The 20,879-nt window shown below is 44.0% G+C and overlaps 1 protein-coding gene across 15 annotated transcripts in view; it reads right to left on the bottom strand.

The window, feature by feature from the left end:
- Nucleotides 1–20,879, bottom strand: part of ALDH18A1 (aldehyde dehydrogenase 18 family member A1) — a 45,166-nt gene that overhangs the window by 19,296 nt on the left and 4,991 nt on the right. The window contains exons 1-10 of one of the 15 annotated variants that reach the window (XM_046943195.1): nucleotides 16,971–17,063; nucleotides 14,249–14,287; nucleotides 13,828–13,951; nucleotides 10,963–11,014; nucleotides 10,395–10,618; nucleotides 8,619–8,768; nucleotides 8,424–8,528; nucleotides 3,999–4,157; nucleotides 3,321–3,411; nucleotides 1,891–2,015 (exon numbers count right to left, since the gene is read on the bottom strand). In XM_046943195.1, the coding sequence (XP_046799151.1) occupies nucleotides 1,891–2,015; nucleotides 3,321–3,411; nucleotides 3,999–4,157; nucleotides 8,424–8,528; nucleotides 8,619–8,768; nucleotides 10,395–10,618; nucleotides 10,963–11,014; nucleotides 13,828–13,854 (933 nt within the window). In that variant the 5' untranslated portion in view covers nucleotides 13,855–13,951; nucleotides 14,249–14,287; nucleotides 16,971–17,063. Of the gene's footprint in view, nucleotides 1–1,890; nucleotides 2,016–3,320; nucleotides 3,412–3,998; nucleotides 4,158–8,423; nucleotides 8,548–8,618; nucleotides 8,769–10,394; nucleotides 10,619–10,962; nucleotides 11,015–13,827; nucleotides 13,952–14,248; nucleotides 14,288–16,843; nucleotides 17,064–20,879 lie in introns of those variants that run through there. The other 14 variants (XM_025151991.3, XM_046943191.1, XM_046943194.1 and 11 more) reach the window with 14 other exon arrangements.

Here is a 20,879-nt window from a genome sequence, read left to right as displayed (position 1 = left end):
ACTCTAATTCCTTTAAATTTTCCATTCCAGAACTGCAGTACCTCGGTCTTCACCAATATACCTTTCAAAAGCAGAGATCATGCAGACAAACATAGCGAAGTGGCAGAAGTACCCTGTGAGATTCAAGTGATAGGGAACCTGAAAGTATCTGGATTATCATGTAAGAAAGCAGTAAGGGCTGACTCCTAATTTAGTTTAAAACACCAACTTTATATTATTCCAAATGTTACATTTTACAAACTCATTAGATGTATTTTATGAGTTGCTCTTTTCAATTCACATGGTTCTCAGAGAAGCCCAGCCACTGGAGGGTACTCACAGAACAGCTGAGGCTGGAAAGGATCTCTGGAGATCATGTACTCCAACCCCTTGCTCAAAGCAGAGTCAACCAGAGTATGTTGCTCAGAACATTGTCCAGACAGGTTTTGAACATCTCAAAGCACAGAGTCCACAAGGTCTCTGGGCAACCTGTTCCACTTCACCGCAGAAGTTCTTACATTTAAATTGGATTTACTGTATTTCAGTCAGAGCTCATTGCCTATTGTCTGTTCCCTGCATATCACTGAGAAAAGTTGGATTTTGTCTTCTCTACACCTTCTCTTCAGGTATTTATACACACCAATATGATATCCCAAGCCTTCTCCTATTCAGTGTAAATAGTTACAGCTTTCTCAGCCTCTCCTAAGGTGACAGACACTCCAATTCTTTAATTGTATTCCTGGCTCTCCAGTGGATTCACTGCAGTATGTCACATCCATCTCAAACTGGGGCATCCGGAATGGGACACAAGTCTCCAGACAGTCTCATTAGTGCTGCATAGGGAAGAATGATCACCTCCCTTGACCTGCTCGTTACATTCTTCCTAATGCAACTCTAGATGCTGTTGGCCTGAAGGACATAGTGTGGTCTCATATTTTCCTCAGACTGAGCAATCCCAGGTCCCTTAGCCACTCCCTCCTATGTCTTTTTTTTCCCTAGACTCTTTACCAGCTTTGTTGCTCTTCTCTGAAGTATTCCCAGCAATACAGTATCTTTTTTGTAGTTCCAACTCAGGTTGGAATGCAACACTCCAGGTGAGGCCTCACCAGTGCCAAGTACTGAGTGACAATTACTGCCCTAGTCCTGCTGGCTATGTTATTTCTGAGAGAAGATGGGATGCTACTGGCCTTCTTGGCACGCTGACCACATGGGCACACTGCTGGATCAAGGTCAGCTCACTGCTGATCAGCATGCTGAGGACCTCTTCCTGATAGACAACTTTGCAGCCACTGTTCTACAAGCCTTGTGCACTGTTCTACAGCCACTTCTGCAAGCACTGTTTTAATAGTGCACAGAGTTGTTATGACGCAAATGTAGTACCTGCCACTTAGCCTTGTTGCATGCCATACTACTGGGGACAGCCCATTGATCTAGTCTATCCAGATCCCACTGCAGAGCCTTTCAATCCTGAAGAAGATGAGCACTCCCACCTACATTGACCTTGGTGAGACCTGCAAACTTTCTGAGGGTGCACTCAATCCCCTCATCAAAATTGTTCATAGAAGTATTGAACAAAACTTGCCCCTGGGGGCAAGTACTGAGCCCTGGGGAACACTGCTTGTGACTGGCCAACAACTGGACTTAACTCTATTCACAACCACTGTTTTGACATAGCCACCCAGCCACCACTACTGGTGAATAGAGTCGCTACTCCCTAGGCAAAGGGCTTGGCATTTCCTTTCACTGCATTTCAAAAGGTTCCTGTCTGCCCTTAACTACAGCCTGTCAAGGTTCCTCTGAATGGCACTGAAATTATCTGGTCTACCAGCCACTCATCCCAGTCTTGTATTATCTACTTCCCTTCTCACATCTTCCTTTCCCTCCCAATAAGAAAACATTCCAAGTTTCTACCTTGGCTTCCATGCCTCCCATTCCCACTCGAGATTTGGTTCCAAATGTCACAGACTGTTGGTCTCCTGGGTAGAATATGTCAATGAGCTTAGCATCATCAGATCCTGGAGGGCTGTCAAAGAGTCCTGAAGTAAATATTAAAAAAAAAAAAAAGAAGAAGAAAAAAAAGGGAAAAAAAAACACCTTGAAGTACATCCTTGAGATTGAAAAGGTGTATTTCACTTAACCCTGAACCCTCCTCTTTGTGGGAATTAAAGCATGAAACACAATGTATAGAATCAAGATGCATAGTTTTACCAAAATTGTAGCTAATAAAAAGAAACAGAATAACTCACATGCCAAATTGTAGCGTACAAGATATGAAACAGATATTTCAATGAGGTTAGAAAGAAAGCTGGAGGGAAATTTTCAGCTTTTTTATGTTCAGTATCAGGACTTACAAACACAAGCACACAACTGAACAGGTACAGGCAGTCTGGCTGTAAAAGAAAGGAACTGAAGAGATCAGAAAAACCTGAGCATATGTCGATTTGGCTATTTTAACAAATTTGAACAGCTCAATTGGAAGGGACCTAGGAAGATCAGAGTGCAACTGCCTAACCACCTCAGGACCAATCAAAAGTTTAAGCTTATTAAAAGTCATTATCCTTACATGATATCCTTAGAGAGGCATCAACCACCTCTCTAGGAATCCTCTTCCAGTGCTTAACCATCGTCACAGTAAATAAATTTTTCCAGCTATCAAGTCTGAACCTGGTGTGGTGCAGCTCTGTCATTCTCACGTGTTCTATCATTGGTAAACCAGGAGAAGAGATCAGCACCCCCTTCCCCATTTCCCATGATCAGGAAGCTGTAGAGAGCAACAAGGTCACCTCTTAGCCTCCTTTTCTCCAAACCAGGCAAATGAAGCATCCTCAGCCTCTGTTTACACAACTTGCCTTAGAGTCCTTCTACCAGCTTTGTTGCCCTCCTCTGGAGCCTTTCAAGTGAGCAAGCAATGGCTCCTCATGGCTTCATGTAGTAACTTGCTTTCATTCCTCAGTGTCCCTCACATTGCTGCCTTTATGCTTGCTGATGCAGATGAGACACCAGATCTAACTCAGTAGTGGCTTTTCTAAGTTATCATTTGTGCACCAGAGAGGGCACACCTTCTCAAACTCCCAGATGCTTCTGTCTTTCCAGTTATCCCTGAAGCTCAGCTACCAGACAGAGCAGTTCATTTAGCTAGGCACACCTCCCACAGGTATGCTCGCTACAACCTGTCATTTGAAAGAATAGCCCCAGGAATACCCTTCAGACTAAATGCTCCATCTGGGCGGTTGCACTAGTCCTACTGGATGTCAGAAGAACAGAAGCAGAGGGCATGCTTTTCTGTCTAGTGGTCATTTTTAACAAACTTAAACAATAACGCAAAGAAATTGCTCACAAACCTTCTACGTCAGAAAGAACAATAAGGAGATCGGTCTTCATTTCGACAGCCAGACGTGCTGCCAAACTGTCATTATCCTTCACACTAATCACCTGCAATGAACAGACATGAAACAAGAATACTAAACAGTGGGAGGAACTAGGAAATATTTGGCTACAACACACAAATGCAAGCCACTTCAGCACTGCCAAGTCCTTAATAGCTGCTTTGTTCACACCCAGTGGAAACTCTTAGAAGCTGATTTTTTTTTGCATGGAAGTAGCCTTCCAGAATGCAGTAAAGCAGCATCAAAGTGACAGGCAGTTACATCATTACCCACATTCTTCACACTGACACCCAATGAAAGGACAAGTACTACAACGGACCATTCTTTAAGCACAGGTGTTCAATTAGCTGACCTGCAGAAGTCAATTCCAGCCTCAACTATTCTGTGAAAACCAAACCGGGCATCCTCACTTTTAGCAGAGCAGATACCACTTGCCCCGCTTCCATCCCACAGTTTTATCATGTCAGAAACAGACAGGTTGACACAGTTCTCTGCTCCCTCTGTCCACCTTATTCATTTTGTACATTTCTCTGCTTCAGGCTCCAGATGTTCATGATTACAGTGTTAGTAAACTATACTATCAGTGCTCTCCCACCTACAAAAAAAGTCCACCCCCTGCAATACTTTACCCACATTTACCCCCTGTAGATCACTGTTCGGTTCTGGAGGTGGAACAACAGCATCATTAGTGTTAATTATGGGGACAATATTCATTCTTAAAAGCTCATGTAGTGTTCCATTTAAGTTCCGACGTTTCTGTTCATCATGGAAATCCAGATTGGTAACTAAAATCTAAAAGGAGGAGAAATACTTAAATGTATACTTAGCTCATCACTTTTTCTGACAAAAAACATAAAATACACAGGGGCTGCTCTAGAAGTAATGCCTCTTATTTTATTCTGTTGGCCTGCAAAGTCAGAGACAGATGTTGGTGAGACAGTAGTAGAGGCTGAACTTTTCCATTAATATTCCATTAAATTCTGTTGCCATGCCACAGACAGTAGCAGAAGGACAGTCTGACAAAACGGTATCCAACGCAGAAGTGCATATGAAGCAAAGATGTGGAACTGAATTCCTCCATGCAGAAAAAATAGCATCTATCAACATTCACTGACGCTTGCTTAACATTTATGGAGACCAAACAGTGAATGTTAGCACAGTGAGGCAGCGGGTGGTGTGTTTCAGCAGTGGTGACACTGACATGAAAGACAAGCCATGTTTTGGGTGGCTATGCACAGCTGTCACCTCTGCTGGTGCAGATATTTACATGCACAACATGCAGGCTCTTAGTCACCACTGGTGAAAATGCATAGCTAATGGTGGAGACTAGGTTGAAAAATAGAATTTTGTAGCTGAGAATTTGCTCTATCAAACACCATTTTTGTGCTCTTTGTATCTGTTGTAGTTTCCATGGAAATAAATAAGAAGCATTATTCTAGGAGCTACCTACATACAAACCAACACCATAACAGATCAATCAAGCCCTTTGGGTCACCAAACAATAACACAAGCCACATTTAAAGGATAAAGAATGCAAGTGAGAAATATTCTTGCTCTCTAGACCTTCACCAACTTCACAGCCTTCCCTTGGACACTGACAGTTTTACATCCTTCTTGAACTGTGTTGCCCAAAATCGCACACAGTGCTCAAGGTGAGGTCACAGCAGAGCAGAACAGGAGAGAACAATCTCTTCCCTTGATTCAGCTAGCAATGTTATGCTTCATGCGCTCCAGGGCACACTCTGTCCTTCTGGCTACCAGGGCACAATGCTGACTAATTCCAGCTTGTTGCCGACCAGAACCCACCCAATCCCCTTCTGCAGGGCTGCTGTCCAGCCTCTCATCCCCAAGTCTGTATGTAAATCCAGGGCTGTCCTGTTCCAGGTGCAGAATTTAGTCTTAGCTCTTGTTAAATTTCATGCAGATGGTGATGGTCCAGACCTCTACTTTGTTAATATGTCACTGCATGGCCTCTCTATCCCTTCCTAACACTTTGCAGTGTCATATGCAAATTTACTTCATATGCATTGCCGACAAGGCAGACATCCTGGTCGGTGTCTGTTATAGACCACCAAACCAGGATGAAGAGACAGATGAGTTGTTCTATGAGCAGCTGGCGGAAGCTGCGCGATCCCCAGCCCCTGTCCTCATGGGGGACTTCAACTTTCCTGACATATGCTGGGAATACAATTTAGCACAGAAGAAGCAGTCTAGGAGGTTTCTGGAATGTATGGAGGACAACTTATTGATGCAGGTGATAAGAGAACCTACAAGAGGAGCTGCCCCATTAGGCCTGCTGTTCACAAACAGAGAAGGTCTGGTGGGAGGTGTAGAGGTTGGGGGCTGTCTTGGGCAGAGTGACCGCGACATGGTAGAGTTCTCGATTCTTGGTGGAGGCAGGAGGGGGAACAGCAAAACTGCTACCTTGGACTTCCGGAGGGCAGACTTTGAATTGTTCAGGAGACTAGTAGGAAGAGTCCCCTGGGGCTCGGTCTTAGAGAGTAAAGGGGTACAAGATGGCTGGCTGCTCTTTAAGAAGGAAGTCTTAAAGGTGCAGGAGCAGGCTGTCCCCCTGAGCCACAAAATGAGCCGGTGCGGAAGAAGACCGGCGTGGATGAATAGGGAACTATTCTTGAGGCTCCAGGAGAAAAAGAGAATCTGCCTCCTGTGGAAGAAGGGACAGACAACCCGGAAAGAATACAAAGAAGTTGTTAAGATGTGCAGGGAGAAAATCAGAAAGGCTAAAGCCCAGCTTGAACTCAACCTGGCTGCTGGGGTAAAAGAGAACAAGAAACTCTTTTCCAAGTTTATCAACAGCAAGAGGAGGACCAGGGAGAATCTCCATTCTCTGCTGGATGAGGCTGGCAATGTCACCACTGAGGATAAGGAAAAGGCAGATGGTCTGAATGCCTTCTTTACATCTGTCTTTAAAAGACAGACCGGTTATCCTCAGGTTTCTCTACTCTCTGACCTGGCAGCCTTGGCTGGGGAGCAGACTAAACCCCCCACAATTCAGGAGGAAACTGTCAGAGACCTGCTACTCCAACTGGACTGCCACAAGTCCATGGGACCGGATGAGATTCACCCGAGAGTGCTGAGGGAAATGGCGGAGGAGATAGCCGAGCTGCTTTCCATCATCTATCAGCGCTCCTTGTTGACGGGTGAGGTCTCAGAAGACTGGAGGCTTGCCAGTGTGACTCCCATCTACAAGAAGGGCTGCAGGGAGGATCCGGGGAACTACAGGCCTGTTAGCCTGACCTCGGTGCCAGGGAAGATTATCTGCTGGGAGCAGATTGTCTTGAGGGAGATCACGCGGCACGTGCAGGACAAGCGGGGGATCAGGCCTAGCCAGCATGGGTTCACGAAGGGCAGGTCCTGCTTGACCAACTTGATCTCCTTCTATGATCCAGTGACCCGTCTGGTGGATGAGGGAAAGGCTGTTGATGTGGTCTACCTAGACTTCAGCAAAGCCTTTGACACTGTCTCCCACAGTATTCTCCTCCAGAAGCTGGGAGATCGTGGCTTGGACAGATACATTCTTCACTGGGTAAGGAGCTGGCTGGAGGGCCGGGCCCAGAGAGTGGTGGTGAATGGAGTTAAATCCAGCTGGCGACCGGTAACGAGTGGTGTTCCCCAGGGGTCGGTGCTGGGGCCTGTCCTCTTTAATATCTTTATTGATGACCTGGATGAGGGTATTGAGTGCACACTCAGTAAGTTTGCAGATGACACCAAGCTGGCTGGAAGTGTTGATCTGCCTGAGGGTAGCGAGGCCTTACAGAGGGATCTGGATCAGTTGGATAGCTGGGCTGAAGCCAATGGGATGGGATTCAACAAGACCAAATGCCGGGTCCTGCACTTTGGCCGCAATAACCCCAGGCAACGCTATAGGCTTGGGGCAGAGAGGCTGGAAGACTGTGTAGAGGAAATGGACCTGGGGGTGTTGAAGACTGTGTAGAGGAAATGGACCTGGGGGTGTTGATTGATGCTAGACTGAACATGAGCCCGCCGTGTGCCCAGGTGGCCAAGAAGGCCAATGGCATCCTGGCTTGTATCAGAAATAGCGTGGCCAGCAGAAACAGGAAAGTAATTATCCCCCTGTACTCAGCACTGGTGAGGCTGCACCTCGAGTACTGTGTCCAGTTTTGGGCCCCTCGCTGTAAGAAAGACATCGAGGCCCTGGAGCGTGTCCAGAGGAGGGCAACAAAGCTGGTGAGGGGTCTGGAGCACAGACCTTATGAAGAGCGGCTGAAGGAGCTGGGGTTGTTCAGTCTAGAGAAGAGGAGGCTCAGGGGAGACCTTATTGCTCTCTATAACTACCTGAAGGGAGGTTGTGGTGAGCTGGGGGTCAGCCTCTTCTCCCGGGTGACTAGTGATAGGACGAGAGGGAATGGCTTCAAGCTGCGTCAGGGAAGATTCAGGCTGGACGTTAAGAAGTACTACTTCTCTGAAAGGGTGGTCAGGCACTGGAATGGGCTGCCCAGAGAGGTGGTGGAGTCACCGAGCTTGGTGGTGTTTAAAGAGCGTTTGGATGTTGTGTTAAGGGACATGGTTTAGCGGGAACCATTGATGAAGGGCGGATGGTTGGACTGGATGCTCCTGTGGGTCTTTTCCAACCTTAGTGATTCTATGATTCTATGCATTTGAGTCCTGCATCCAGACCATTCCTAAAAGCACTGAAGAGAACTGGCCCTGAAATGAAGCCCTGTGGAACATCACATATGACTGGCCATCAGCCTGATGCAATTACATTTACTGTAATTCTTTAAATCCCACCTGTCAGTCAACTATTCACCCATTGTATTACTTATTTGCTTAGCTGCATGCTGGACATCTTGTCCAGAAAGATACTGTGAGAAATAATATCAAAACCTTTGCTGAAATCCCAAACTGGCCTCGCTTGGTCGACCAAGTAGGTAGCCTTGTCATCAAAGAAAATTACGTTAAATAAACATAACTTTCGCCTCATGAACCCACGTTGACTACGACCAACAGCTGCCAGGAACAATTCCATCACCGAGTGAAGTAGCAAATAAGCCTAAGAGAGAAGGAATCCCTTACTTGAGCTGCACAGATGCTGTACTGTGTAAACATGGCTTCATATAGGGCCATCAGTCCACTCTGGCCAGCTGCTGCACAGGCTCGGGCCTCCAAGACTGGAATAGCCTACAAAAATAAAGAACAGCTGTCAGGCAGTGACTTAAGTAGGTTCTAACCACCATTCAAAGAAAAGTGGGACTGTTGCCAATCACTCACCATATCTTTTAGCTGACTTTGGCCTGAATGAAGTGCTTGCCTCACACTCTGAGAAAGCAAGATCTCATGACGCAACCGCTGTTTTCCAAAAGCTACAGCACCACTGGTGACAATCATCATCTCTCGGCCCTGATTCTGCAGCATTGACACCTGTAAGTACAGAGAACAAGAACTGGGATGCAGAGTATGATCATTGCTAGCCTGACAGTTCGGGGCATTACAGATATCTTAAGCTCACTAATTCTTGCTGGCATAAGTGTTCTGCTTATCAATAGATGTACAAAGCAAGGCAACCATCTTCAAAGATGCTCCTGTTCACTTTTCTTACTGCTTAGGAGCTACATAAAACACTGCATGCAATCCATAGATCATCCATAGTTTCTGCTACCATTTTCTTTTTTTTCCTCCACAATATCAGTTTAATGACAGACTCATGACTGAATCCTCACAATACATATCACATGGTAACACTTCTATAACTCTTGGACTTCTAATTCCATTGCTACAGATAACAAAAATAAGATACAGAAAAGTCATAAGGTATCAACTGTACCTTCCACCTACTTTCTTATTCACCATCCATTCTCACAGCTGTTATTATACAGTGTTTTTATATTCAAGGAACGAAAAAGTTAACTCTTGAGAGTACAGCTTTTTACCGCTTCATCCAGAAAAGTATCTGGACGCTTTCAAAGCTCTATAGCCAAATGTCTTACATGAATGTAATCTATTATGTGAACCTTACTTCACAGAGAAGACATGCCCAAATCCCCTTACAGTCTTCATTTCATTTGGCAGAACCAGTCCATTAGTTGATCCCATCAGCTCTTCCTATAAGTAGTGAGGTTACAAGCTTTTCCTGGAGGAAATTTGCAAATGCTCAAGTAATTAAGAGTCTACAAACTTCATATACTTTAGTGTTACCTTCCCAGAAGACCCAACTAGTGCCTGAGTCATGTTTTATTTATTGCATTAAAAAAAAAAACAAAAAAAAAAACTGTGCAGAATAGTTCTTTCTGTGCTGAGTCTGATGGAATGGAGTTACCTTTCCTCATAAAAACCCATATGGTGCTGTTAACGGATTTTGGGACTGAAAATGTTGATAATGCACCAGTGTTTTTGCTATTGCTGAATAGTGCTTGTACAGAATCAAGGCTTTGTTCTTCCCTATTCTGCCCCATGCCAGCAAGTAGCTTAGTGGTGAGCAAGAAATTCAGAGGAGACACAGCTGGGACAGATGACATGAACTGTTTGAGGAGATATTCCATATCATCTAACATCATGCTCAGCAAAGAAACCGGGGTAACAGAAGACGAATGAGTTGGAGCAGGGGAGGAAGGAAGTTGCCTTTCCAAGTGGCCATATGCATGGACTAGTTGGGTGTTGGTCTGCTCGTGGGAGGGAGTGAACAACTGCCTTTGCATCATGTTTCTTTTCGTCTTTCCTTCATTTATTAAATTACCTCTACTTCAACCCATGTGTTTTCTTGCTTCTGCTTTTAGTGTTTTCTTATCAATCCCACTAGTGGTGGGTGCTTGAAGAGGGAAACAGGAAGCATGTGTATGGTTCCTCAGTTGCTGGCTAGCATCAACTCACCACGCTGAGTTACATAGTTTATGCTGCCAAGACACAGGGGAATTAAAAAGTGAAATGCCAATGCACTGCTTTAAAGGGGCATCAATGCTTTATGATTTTTTCCTGCATTTTTCTCTGCCATCCAACAATGACCAACTATCTGAAGTTAAAACAACCATTCTACTTCAGTTACAAAATTACCTGCTCCACAATAGATGCCAGCCTGCCAAGGGCTAAACCACACTCATCTCCTCTTGTCACAACAGCACTGCCCAGCTTCACTACAATCCGCTTTGCATGCTTCAGCTCACTGCGGTGTGCAAATGATTTGCCATGTGCACGGCTGAGTGGCATGGTGATAAATGGGATGTTGCTCCAACAACGGATGGATTCATTCCTTAAACTCTGGGTATGGTGAGGGAGATCTGTGGTTAAAGAAAGAAAAAAAATATGGTTTTAAGTGTTTAATTCAGACTTCCAAGTCCCTTAAGTCATGTAACATTTCTTCCCTTTCCAAGGCTCTCTTGTGACACACCTCTCAGTGACAGAGAGTAGGAAGCCAGCTTTGAAGACACTGAAATAAAGTGTGAGTGAACGATTTTCTAGCAGCACTAACCATCCCTAAGGTACATAAAGCAATATCTGATGTTAGAACCTTGACTCTGGGAATTAAAAAACAAGACTGAATGATGCTGTTAAATAGCCCATCCAATTCACAACAGAAGTACAAGTGTTAGCTTTAAAAACACTCTCCTTTGCTTTGACTCACTGGATGCAGCTAAAGAGTTTTCCTGTTTATGGTACAGCAGAAAGCTTGACGGCTAGAAAAGAAAAGAAACACAGCTTTTACGAAGCCTGTAAGTCAGATACTTTCTCATGTTGCTAAGCTGGGGGCAGCAGAAGGGGGATGATGAATATATGAACTGCAAGCCACCCACCTACAGTATGAACAAGTATTGCAAGGAGCAGAGACAGTCACAGCATTACTCAGGTAAGATAGAACATGCACAAGGCTTACATCTCATTTAAGACAATGAACAAGGGAATATTTCTCAGCAAAATCTTTGTTTATGAAAAGCTTACAAAGGATCGTAAGGCAAACCAGCCCATTATCAGCACAGCAGATTAAACAGAGTAGTATCTATTAAGGTACAAATGACAAGCAACAGTCTGGATCCTTTCTAATTGACAAAGATGTTGATCCAAACACATAAAAACAAGTCCCAAATTAAATTGAGAGAGTAAAAGCAGATTACAAGCACTTCCAGTATACTAAACTATATAAGGTTTTGCAGAGCCACACTTAATTGTGTCTGGAGAGGCAATGGTGAAGATGCTTTTATCTGCAGTCAAGGTGTGCATAAAGGCATAAGGAGTGTTATTTGCAACATTACTTTAAAAGTATTTTTTGAAACCATGTTGCCTTATCCTCTATCTAGTTCTTCACACATTATTATTCAGGAACTGCATTAAACCAGGTCAGCTTTTAGAAAAGCATCAGTGCAGTAAGGAAAGAGGAGAACAATTCTGACATTATTACAGAGAGAAATGGCTACTGACACTATACCTTGGGACCAAAAGTACATCCTAGACAAGATGGTACAAATTCAATCTCAACCAAAATAATATCTTAAGATGCAGATACTTCTTTAGTAAACAGTAAACTGAATCTTATGCCATGGGCAGATCTTATCTGATTTTATTTAATTTATTCAGTCTAGTTTTAGTATTCTGTAATAGTATAACAGATTCATTTATAACCTAAAATGAGTAATCTGGTAGTTACTTCTGCTGGAGTAAGACAGGAATTAACACAGCACTACAGAAAAGAGAAGCCTGGCATTTAACAATGTTTTACATAAGAAATCTGTTTTGTTTGTTTTACATGTAGAAGTTTAGATGACTAATTATAACTGAGAACTATACCAACTTGCCACTCTTCTGTACAAAGTAGAAAACAGAATTTAGAGAGTAATTTTATTTGTTTCTCATTTTCATGAAGGAATACTTGTAAGTGTAAATAAACCTGTACTAAGTAAGGAAGAAAAGTTTAACTGTTCTTCCAACATTATACATTTTCATGCAGTATTTGTCTATCCCACACAGTATGAACAGAAAGTAAATACAATTTAAGTGTTCTCAGATCTCTCGGCAAGAGCTTCAAGGCTTAAAAGCTTCCAAGAAGGCAGTTGTTTAGGGATAGCCAGGATCTAAGAACACATCGCACGTTTTCAGAAATGCAAGGAAAAGGACAATAGTTCTAGAACAAACTCAGAATTTGATCTGCGCTTAATTAAGTTCTAATTGCTAACCTAGCTCTATTACTATGCTAACCAATCTTTTTTTTTTTTTTTTTTGGTTATTTTATACCACAGTGAGATGTGAAATCAGCTCTGATATGCACGAAAAACATTTCTAATGATGAAAATCCATTAATTTGCCTCAAGTGAAATTAGGCAGAAACTAATATAGCCATCCAGTCAACATTTTGGACAAACAGGTTTCTAGGCATTCCAGTTTTTTGCATCAAGTACCTTGCCAACAGTTTCACTTCCTTAATAAGAAAGGGAAAACAAATGAACAAGACTTAAGTATGTGGCACTGTAAATTCTTTCAGGTAATCTGCATGAGGCTTTCTTCCCAGAAGTAAAGATGCAGCAGTTCTAAATACACAAGAACCAAACAGGATCACAACAGAAATATTGCAGAAAATAAGATAACTAAGAAAAAAAATCTCTATCCATCTTCAGAATGTAGCTGATGAAGCTCCTAGAGCTGCTCCAACACTGGATACTGATTATTGCAATGCTAAGGAATAGTTTTCACAATGTGAACTATGACTGTTTTACTGACTTTGAAAAATGCAGCACGTTTAAAAAAAATGACAAATGCAGAAGTCACAGAGCTATAGGTTAAAAAAAAAAAAAGAATTTTCAGGATTTCGTGATTTAATAATCCTTATAAGTATCCACAGAACAATAATCGTGCATGCACAGGTAATAAATAGTTAGTATTTTTATTCTACAGATTCCTCCTTGATGTAGTAGCCAATCTACCCCTCTCTTCTCTATATCAAAACCCTAATCAAATAAAGATTGAATGGCTCTCTCTAATTGGGTTTTTGTAACAGAACAGAGAATGACAACAAACGTGTCATATTCCTAACTGCTATCTATAGGGCATCTATGTACTTATATTTCCTGCAAGTATCTTTTTACTTTTAAATAACCCAAATAAATTTTAGCTTCAAACCTTGCAACATGTGCCTTATTCAAGAAATCTGTGGACTTAAAACGTGGATGGGGCATCAGGTATCATTAGACCATATTTTCCAAGAAGGTATCAGGTAGAAACATAAAGAACTTTAAAAGAAAAGTGCTTTTACTGGCATTCTTTGCTTGAAAGAATGTTAGAATGAAAAACACACCTGCTCAAACACCCAGCTGAATATTACCAAGTTAAGGAAGAAAGTAACAGCAAAAGTACAGCTTCAATTGCAGCTCACTCCAGAGTTCATAAGTTTTGAATGATGTTAATGAGGGGATTTTCCTTTTAGCATAAGGGAAAAGCATAGGCACGCCTGGACACATACTGATTAACATTATTAGAAACGTGCGCTTTCTCTCATACATACAGAAACGGGAAACGGCTGCGATGGCATGTGGTGATAACACAAAGCACCATCCAGGGGAACGGACAAGAGGGTTCAGAGCAGCTTGACACGACATTTTGAGACGCCTTCTGCAAATCAAGGATACCTGTAAGTTAAAAGGAAGGGTATGGGGAAACTGGTTAAATATCAGTGGATTTCCATCTATGTTTCTCTCCTCCCCCAACCCACCCATCCAGATAGAACTCTTCTTTTTCCCTGTACAGTCTTAATGCAATTTTCCTGTGCAAGAACAGCCCACTCTCTCCTCACACTCATACCACAGCTTAGGAAACTTGAAGGCTCCTCTTCCTTACCTGCTGGCAGAATATTATTATTAAAGATGAAGAATGAAACAGAGTTCCCCAGAATAGCCAAGAATGTGAAAGACTCTTAGTGAACATACCTACAATAGAGGAAAGTTGTAACTTTGTCCATGGAGAAGCTTGGAGGAAAAAAGTGAAAGCAGGTTGGATCATCTGTACAAACCACAACAAAACATCAACTATACTTCTCCATGAATCACAGCCCTGTTCAATGTATGAGGACTGCTTCGAGAGTAATGCCTCCTATTTTATTCTGTTGGCCCACAAAGTCAGAGGCAGATGGTAGTAGAGGCTAAGCCTTCTCACCAATATCCCATTACATTTTTTGCTGTGCAGCATGTGGGCATTCTGACAAAATAGCATCTGACACGGAACTGCTTACGAAACAAAGATGTGGAATTGAATCCCTCCATGCAGCAAAAATTGCACCCATTGACATCCACTGATGTTTGCTGAATGTTTATGGAGACTAACCAGTGGATGTTAGCACAAGGAGGCAGTGGGTGGTGCGTTCACTTCAGATGCTCTCTGTCACTTAGGTGTTTCAGGTATATGACTCTGGGGGATAAAATTCCCATTGTCCGTATGTCTCACCATTTGACTCTCCCACCTCTAAGATCACCCTGCCACTCACTATCAGACATCATCTTCCCTGCAGACTCTTCGTTTTGTCTCTAGGGGATGCTTGCAGTCCAATAGGCTGGCAAAGGACAGAACCAGACATCAAAAAAAGGAGGTATGTGACATAGGAATGATGCTGCCAGAAACTACAGCTAGATCACAGGGCGCTCTGTAAATCATAGAATCATTTAGATTGGAAAGGACCCTTAAGATCATCAAGCCCGATCATCATCTCACACTACCAAGTCCACCATTAGGCCACGTCCCTAAGCACCACATCCACACAGCTCTTAAAATACCTCCAGGAATGGTGACTCCTCCACTTCCCTGAACAAGCTGTTCCAATGCCTGACCATTTTTTCTGTCAAAAAATTCTTCCTGGTACTCAATCAAAACCTCCCACGGCACAACTTGAGGCTGTTTCCTCACTTCCTATCAGTTATCACTACAAAGTTCTTTCAGGTAGCTCTGGAGTGTGATAAACTCTCCCTTGAACCTCCTCTTCTCCAGACTGAACCGCCCCAGTTCCCTAATGCTGCAGAACAATTCTCTCCCGCCTCACTGAGTCAGGGATTAGGAATTTACTATAATTCTCACTTTCTGTTCCACCACCATTTCCAGAATTTTCATACCCGTAAGGGTTCTGCTCTTCCATAACAAACCAAAAAACCCAAAAGATATTAGAGGGTTGGGGGGAGTGGAATTCAAACCTTATAGCGGGGAGGAGGGAGACAACAGACTGACATCAATAAAAATAAATGCAAAATGTGTTATTTAGGTACAAGACTCTAGCATTGACTTAAAATCTTTTTGTCATAGAATCATAGAATCGCTAAGGTTGGAAAAGACCCACAGGATCATCCAGTCCAACCATTTACCCTTCACCAATGGTTCTCTCTAAGCCATGTCCCTCAACACAACATCCAAATGCTCTTTGAATACCTTCAGGGTTGGTGACTCTACCACCTCTCTGGGCAGCTCATTCCAGTGCCTGACCACCCATTCAGAGAAGTAGTACTTCTTAACATCCAGCCTGAATCTTCCCTGGCGCAGCTTGAAGCCATTACTAAGAAAACCTACTTCCTGCAAACTAGTCTCCAAAAGTATTTTACAAATGCCATTCTTCCATCATAACTTTAAGCAAAAAAAAGTAGTCCTTATGCTATCTCACGGGAAACATTGCTAGTGACTAGCTTTCATGAAGTTACTGTTTTCAAAAGAGTTGTTAAATAGCCTACTACGTTTAAATGCGTTTCAGATCGATTTCAAGAACTAAGCCAACTTCCCCACGTCATCTGCAGTGGAATGGAGGACTCAAATCCTTAAACTGGTGCCTTTCACAACAACCTATGAAATTGATTTTTTTTTTCCCTAAAAGAACCACTATCCTATAGAAGGAGCCATACAGCACTGCACTTAAGCAATAAGGAAGAGGTAAATCAAGTTCCCAGCAAACGTACACAATTTCAGTGAGACAAGACTTTATACAGCATAACACTAAAAAAGAAAATCCCCCGTAACATTCAAGGCTTTGCATTATTTAAACAGGTTTGTTAACTTACAAACTAAAACTTATCTAAGAAAAAAAAAACTTCATAGTTCTTAGCATAGCTCAAAAACAAGAGCCTTCCCAGAGAGAAATTTAGAGAGAAATAAAGAAAAGCAGCAAATAAACTGTTTAGAATACTTAACCAATAGCTCTGTTGAGGCTCTACAGAAGTTTATACACAGAGAGAACAGGCATTTCAAAGCAACAGGCATCATGCAATTCTTTTCTATCAAGAATTCATTCCGGCAGTCTGTAATGCACAACTGAATGGAAACCTATCACTGACCTGCAAAAACTGTTCAAATATTTCCAATCTTAAGTACTCCAAAGATAACATCTGCACAATTTCAGTATTGATCCCTTTTGTTTTATCTTGTACATAAATCGCTTAAGCAGCACAAGCAGGTTTGTACAGCAAGGCGCTGGAAGCAGAACCAGAACCTCCCTGAAAAGGGCAAGGTAAGGAGCCGAGCATTTCACACTATGAACAAGCAGCAGAACTCACTCGTGCACAGATGGTATTCTAGTTCAGCAAAATAGAAGAGCAGGCAAATCACTTGTGCAGAGTTACCAGTGACATTTACACGTGTCATTTCTTGTCAGAATGCTTAGATCCACCTGAATTTCCATACCTGATCCCTCCGACTGAAACTGTAAAAGAGATCTCTAAGAGAAGCAGCAACTTGCAGGGAAACCGGGAGGCAGAGACGGCTCCCCCAAGGGCTGCGGAGGCAGCCCCAGCTGACCTGCAGCAGCCAATCCCCGACGCTCTGACAGCGGAAGCCACATCAGCACTGCAAGAACAGACCAACCACTGGCTGATGTAACTTCAGCGACTTCGGCCGACTCCATCCCTCTGGACACGCACACACCTTCCCAGTCTGCTGTCCCAGCAGATGATGTAATTCTACTCCACGTTGCAGCACAAAATCCAGCATTAATGACTGTTTTCTGTCTAGTCCCAGACTAGTCCAGACAGCCCTACCCACAGTACAGGCTGCCTGGCCATCTCTCACGCCAGCTTTCCCTGACCTGGATTCTCCCCGTTCTCAGACGTTTGCTGCCTGATGCAGGCAGAAGAATAAAGGATCTTTCTAGCCCAGCTTTTGAGAGTGGCTTCATCTCCTTAAACCTTCTGACTCCTTTGTTTTCTCCATTGCATCCCAAACCTCTCTAGTAGGGCAGGAGTGCTGCTGGCTTATCTGCCCACTTGCCTGTCATATACCACTTGCAGTCATTTCTGAATTAAAGAGAAAGCACTCATTGCCGAATTCAGTAAAACATTAAAACACCAGAGCTTTTATTTTACATGCACTATAAAACCAACCATAGTTTCCCACTTAAACTCAGATGCTGGTTATAGTGTCTCCTCTCTATAGTTATTTCACTATTGTTGTATTCTTGTTTTGGTACTGCAGTAAACAAATTCCACCAGCACTTGTTCTCATGTTGCTAAAGGACAGCAGTTGGGGGGGGGGGAGGGGGGGGGAGGAGAGGGAAGGGGTAGATGCTTCACTATCTAAGATCAGGAAACAATCTCATCTGAAAGTTTCAAATCCATGGAGGAAACCTCACAGAGAGTAAACAGTAGTCAAGGGGTGGAGAGACTCACAAAAACCTCCACATCCCAGTAATTTATATAAGATCCAACCCACAGTTATCTGACAAAGAATTTATTGTCCCCACAAAAGGGAAAACAAACTGATGTTTCCCCCCCAAAAAATGCAAATATAAAGACACCACTTTGTTTGAAGACTATCTGAATGTCTCCACTTCGCCAAAGGTGGAATTTTTTTCCATTATAGCACACACATGCTCTGCACCCCTCCTCTTCACTCCAATTATTAGGATTATTATTAGCAAAAGTGATTAAAGAAACCAATGTAACTCAACACACAAACAAAAAGAGCTGCTAACTCTTCCTTTTGATTTTTAAACACATAACAAGAAACGTGCCCTATTTTAGATTGAGCTAGACAATTTTTTGAACATGCAACTCCTCTGATCTATGCTTGCAAATAAAAAGGAACAGGTTCCCCTCAACCCCTGCAGCCACTGATGAGATGCTTTGGCTCCTCATGCTGAAATAAGAGAGGAATTGGTAAGAGAAACTAACGAGCTAAATCAGCACTTCTGTTTCCCATATAAAACTTTTAGCTTTTACACAAGGATGCTTGTTAGCATCAAGGAGTCCAAGATTTCTTCCCTGAAGAGTAGCAGTTTACCTCAATGTACAGCAAGTATGCTAGGAAGTCAGCAGTGGAAAAACTGTGGTTTCAGATTGTTAAAGGTAGTGAATACTCTGATATATCTCAAGAAGAGTTCCATCTTCAAGAAAAAAAGCACAGGAACCATACCGATAACATTAACAACACGTGGAGGTGAACATGCTACATCCCACCTGCAGTCCTGATCACAGGCTTATCTCTATTCAAAGACTTCACTTTTTTCTCCAATAAAAAAAAAATTGCCACCACCACCAAAAATAAACAATCAAACAGACAAAAAGCAAGTAGGTATCTTCTTCCTCTCCTATGAAGAAAGGTTGAAGGAACTGGGCTTGTTTAGCTTGGAGAAGGCTCTGGGGAAACCTCACTGTAGCCTTCCAGTACTTGAAAGGAGCTTACAGGTATTACAGAATGGCTTGGGTTGGAAGGGACCTCAAGGATCATGAACCTCCAGCCGCCCCCCCCCCCCCCCCCCCCCCCAACCACAGGCAGGGCCACCAACCTCCGCATTTAATACTAGACCAATAACAGGCTGCCCAGGGCCCCATCCAACCTGGCCTTGATCACCTCCAGGGATGGACGGAGCAGCCACAGCCTCTCTGGGCAGCCTATTCCAGCACCTCACCACTCTCATAGTAAAGAACTTCCCTCTGACATCCAACCTAAATCTTCCCTCCTTCAACTTAGAATCATAGAATCGCTAAGGTTGGAAAAGACCCACAGGAGCATCCAGTCCAACCATTCGCCCTTCACCAATGGTTCCCGCTAAACCATGTCCCTCAACACAACATCCAAACGCTCTTTAAACACCACCAAGCTCGGTGACTCCACCACCTCTCTGGGCAGCCCATTCCAGTGCCTGACCACCCTTTCAGAGAAGTAGTACTTCTTAACGTCCAGCCTGAATCTTCCCTGACGCAGCTTGAAGCCATTCCCTCTCGTCCTATCACTAGTCACCCGGGAGAAGAGGCTGACCCCCAGCTCACCACAACCTCCCTTCAGGTAGTTATAGAGAGCAATAAGGTCTCCCCTGAGCCTCCTCTTCTCTAGACTGAACAACCCCAGCTCCTTCAGCCGCTCTTCATAAGGTCTGTGCTCCAGACCCCTCACCAGCTTTGTTGCCCTCCTCTGGACACGCTCCAGGGCCTCGATGTCTTTCTTACAGCGAGGGGCCCAAAACTGGACACAGTACTCGAGGTGCAGCCTCACCAGTGCTGAGTACAGGGGGATAATTACTTTCCTGTTTCTGCTGGCCACGCTATTTCTGATACAAGCCAGGATGCCATTGGCCTTCTTGGCCACCTGGGCACACGGCGGGCTCATGTTCAGTCTAGCATCAATCAACACCCCCAGGTCCATTTCCTCTACACAGTCTTCCAGCCTCTCTGCCCCAAGCCTATAGCGTTGCCTGGGGTTATTGCGGCCAAAGTGCAGGACCCGGCATTTGGTCTTGTTGAATCCCATCCCATTGGCTTCAGCCCAGCTATCCAACTGATCCAGATCCCTCTGTAAGGCCTCGCTACCCTCAGGCAGATCAACACTTCCAGCCAGCTTGGTGTCATCTGCAAACTTACTGAGTGTGCACTCAATACCCTCATCCAGGTCATCAATAAAGATATTAAAGAGGACAGGCCCCAGCACCGACCCCTGGGGAACACCACTCGTTACCGGTCGCCAGCTGGATTTAACTCCATTCACCACCACTCTCTGGGCCCGGCCCTCCAGCCAGCTCCTTACCCAGTGAAGAATGTATCTGTCCAAGCCACGATCTCCCAGCTTCTGGAGGAGAATACTGTGGGAGACAGTGTCAAAGGCTTTGCTGAAGTCTAGGTAGACCACATCAACAGCCTTTCCCTCATCCACCAGACGGGTCACTGGATCATAGAAGGAGATCAAGTTGGTCAAGCAGGACCTGCCCTTCGTGAACCCATGCTGGCTAGGCCTGATCCCCCGCTTGTCCTGCACGTGCCGCGTGATCTCCCTCAAGACAATCTGCTCCCAGCAGATAATCTTCCCTGGCACCGAGGTCAGGCTAACAGGCCTGTAGTTCCCCGGATCCTCCCTGCAGCCCTTCTTGTAGATGGGAGTCACACTGGCAAGCCTCCAGTCTTCTGAGACCTCACCCGTCAACAAGGAGCGCTGATAGATGATGGAAAGCAGCTCGGCTATCTCCTCCGCCATTTCCCTCAGCACTCTCGGGTGAATCTCATCCGGTCCCATGGACTTGTGGCAGTCCAGTTGGAGTAGCAGGTCTCTGACAGTTTCCTCCTGAATTGTGGGGGGTTTAGTCTGCTCCCCAGCCAAGGCTGCCAG

Source organism: Gallus gallus, chromosome 6 (genome assembly GCF_016699485.2).
Source record: "Gallus gallus isolate bGalGal1 chromosome 6, bGalGal1.mat.broiler.GRCg7b, whole genome shotgun sequence".
In the NCBI taxonomy this organism is placed as follows: Eukaryota; Metazoa; Chordata; class Aves; order Galliformes; family Phasianidae; genus Gallus; species Gallus gallus.
The sequence above is the reverse complement of the archived record's forward strand: the minus strand, read 5'-3'. Positions and strand labels throughout refer to the sequence as shown.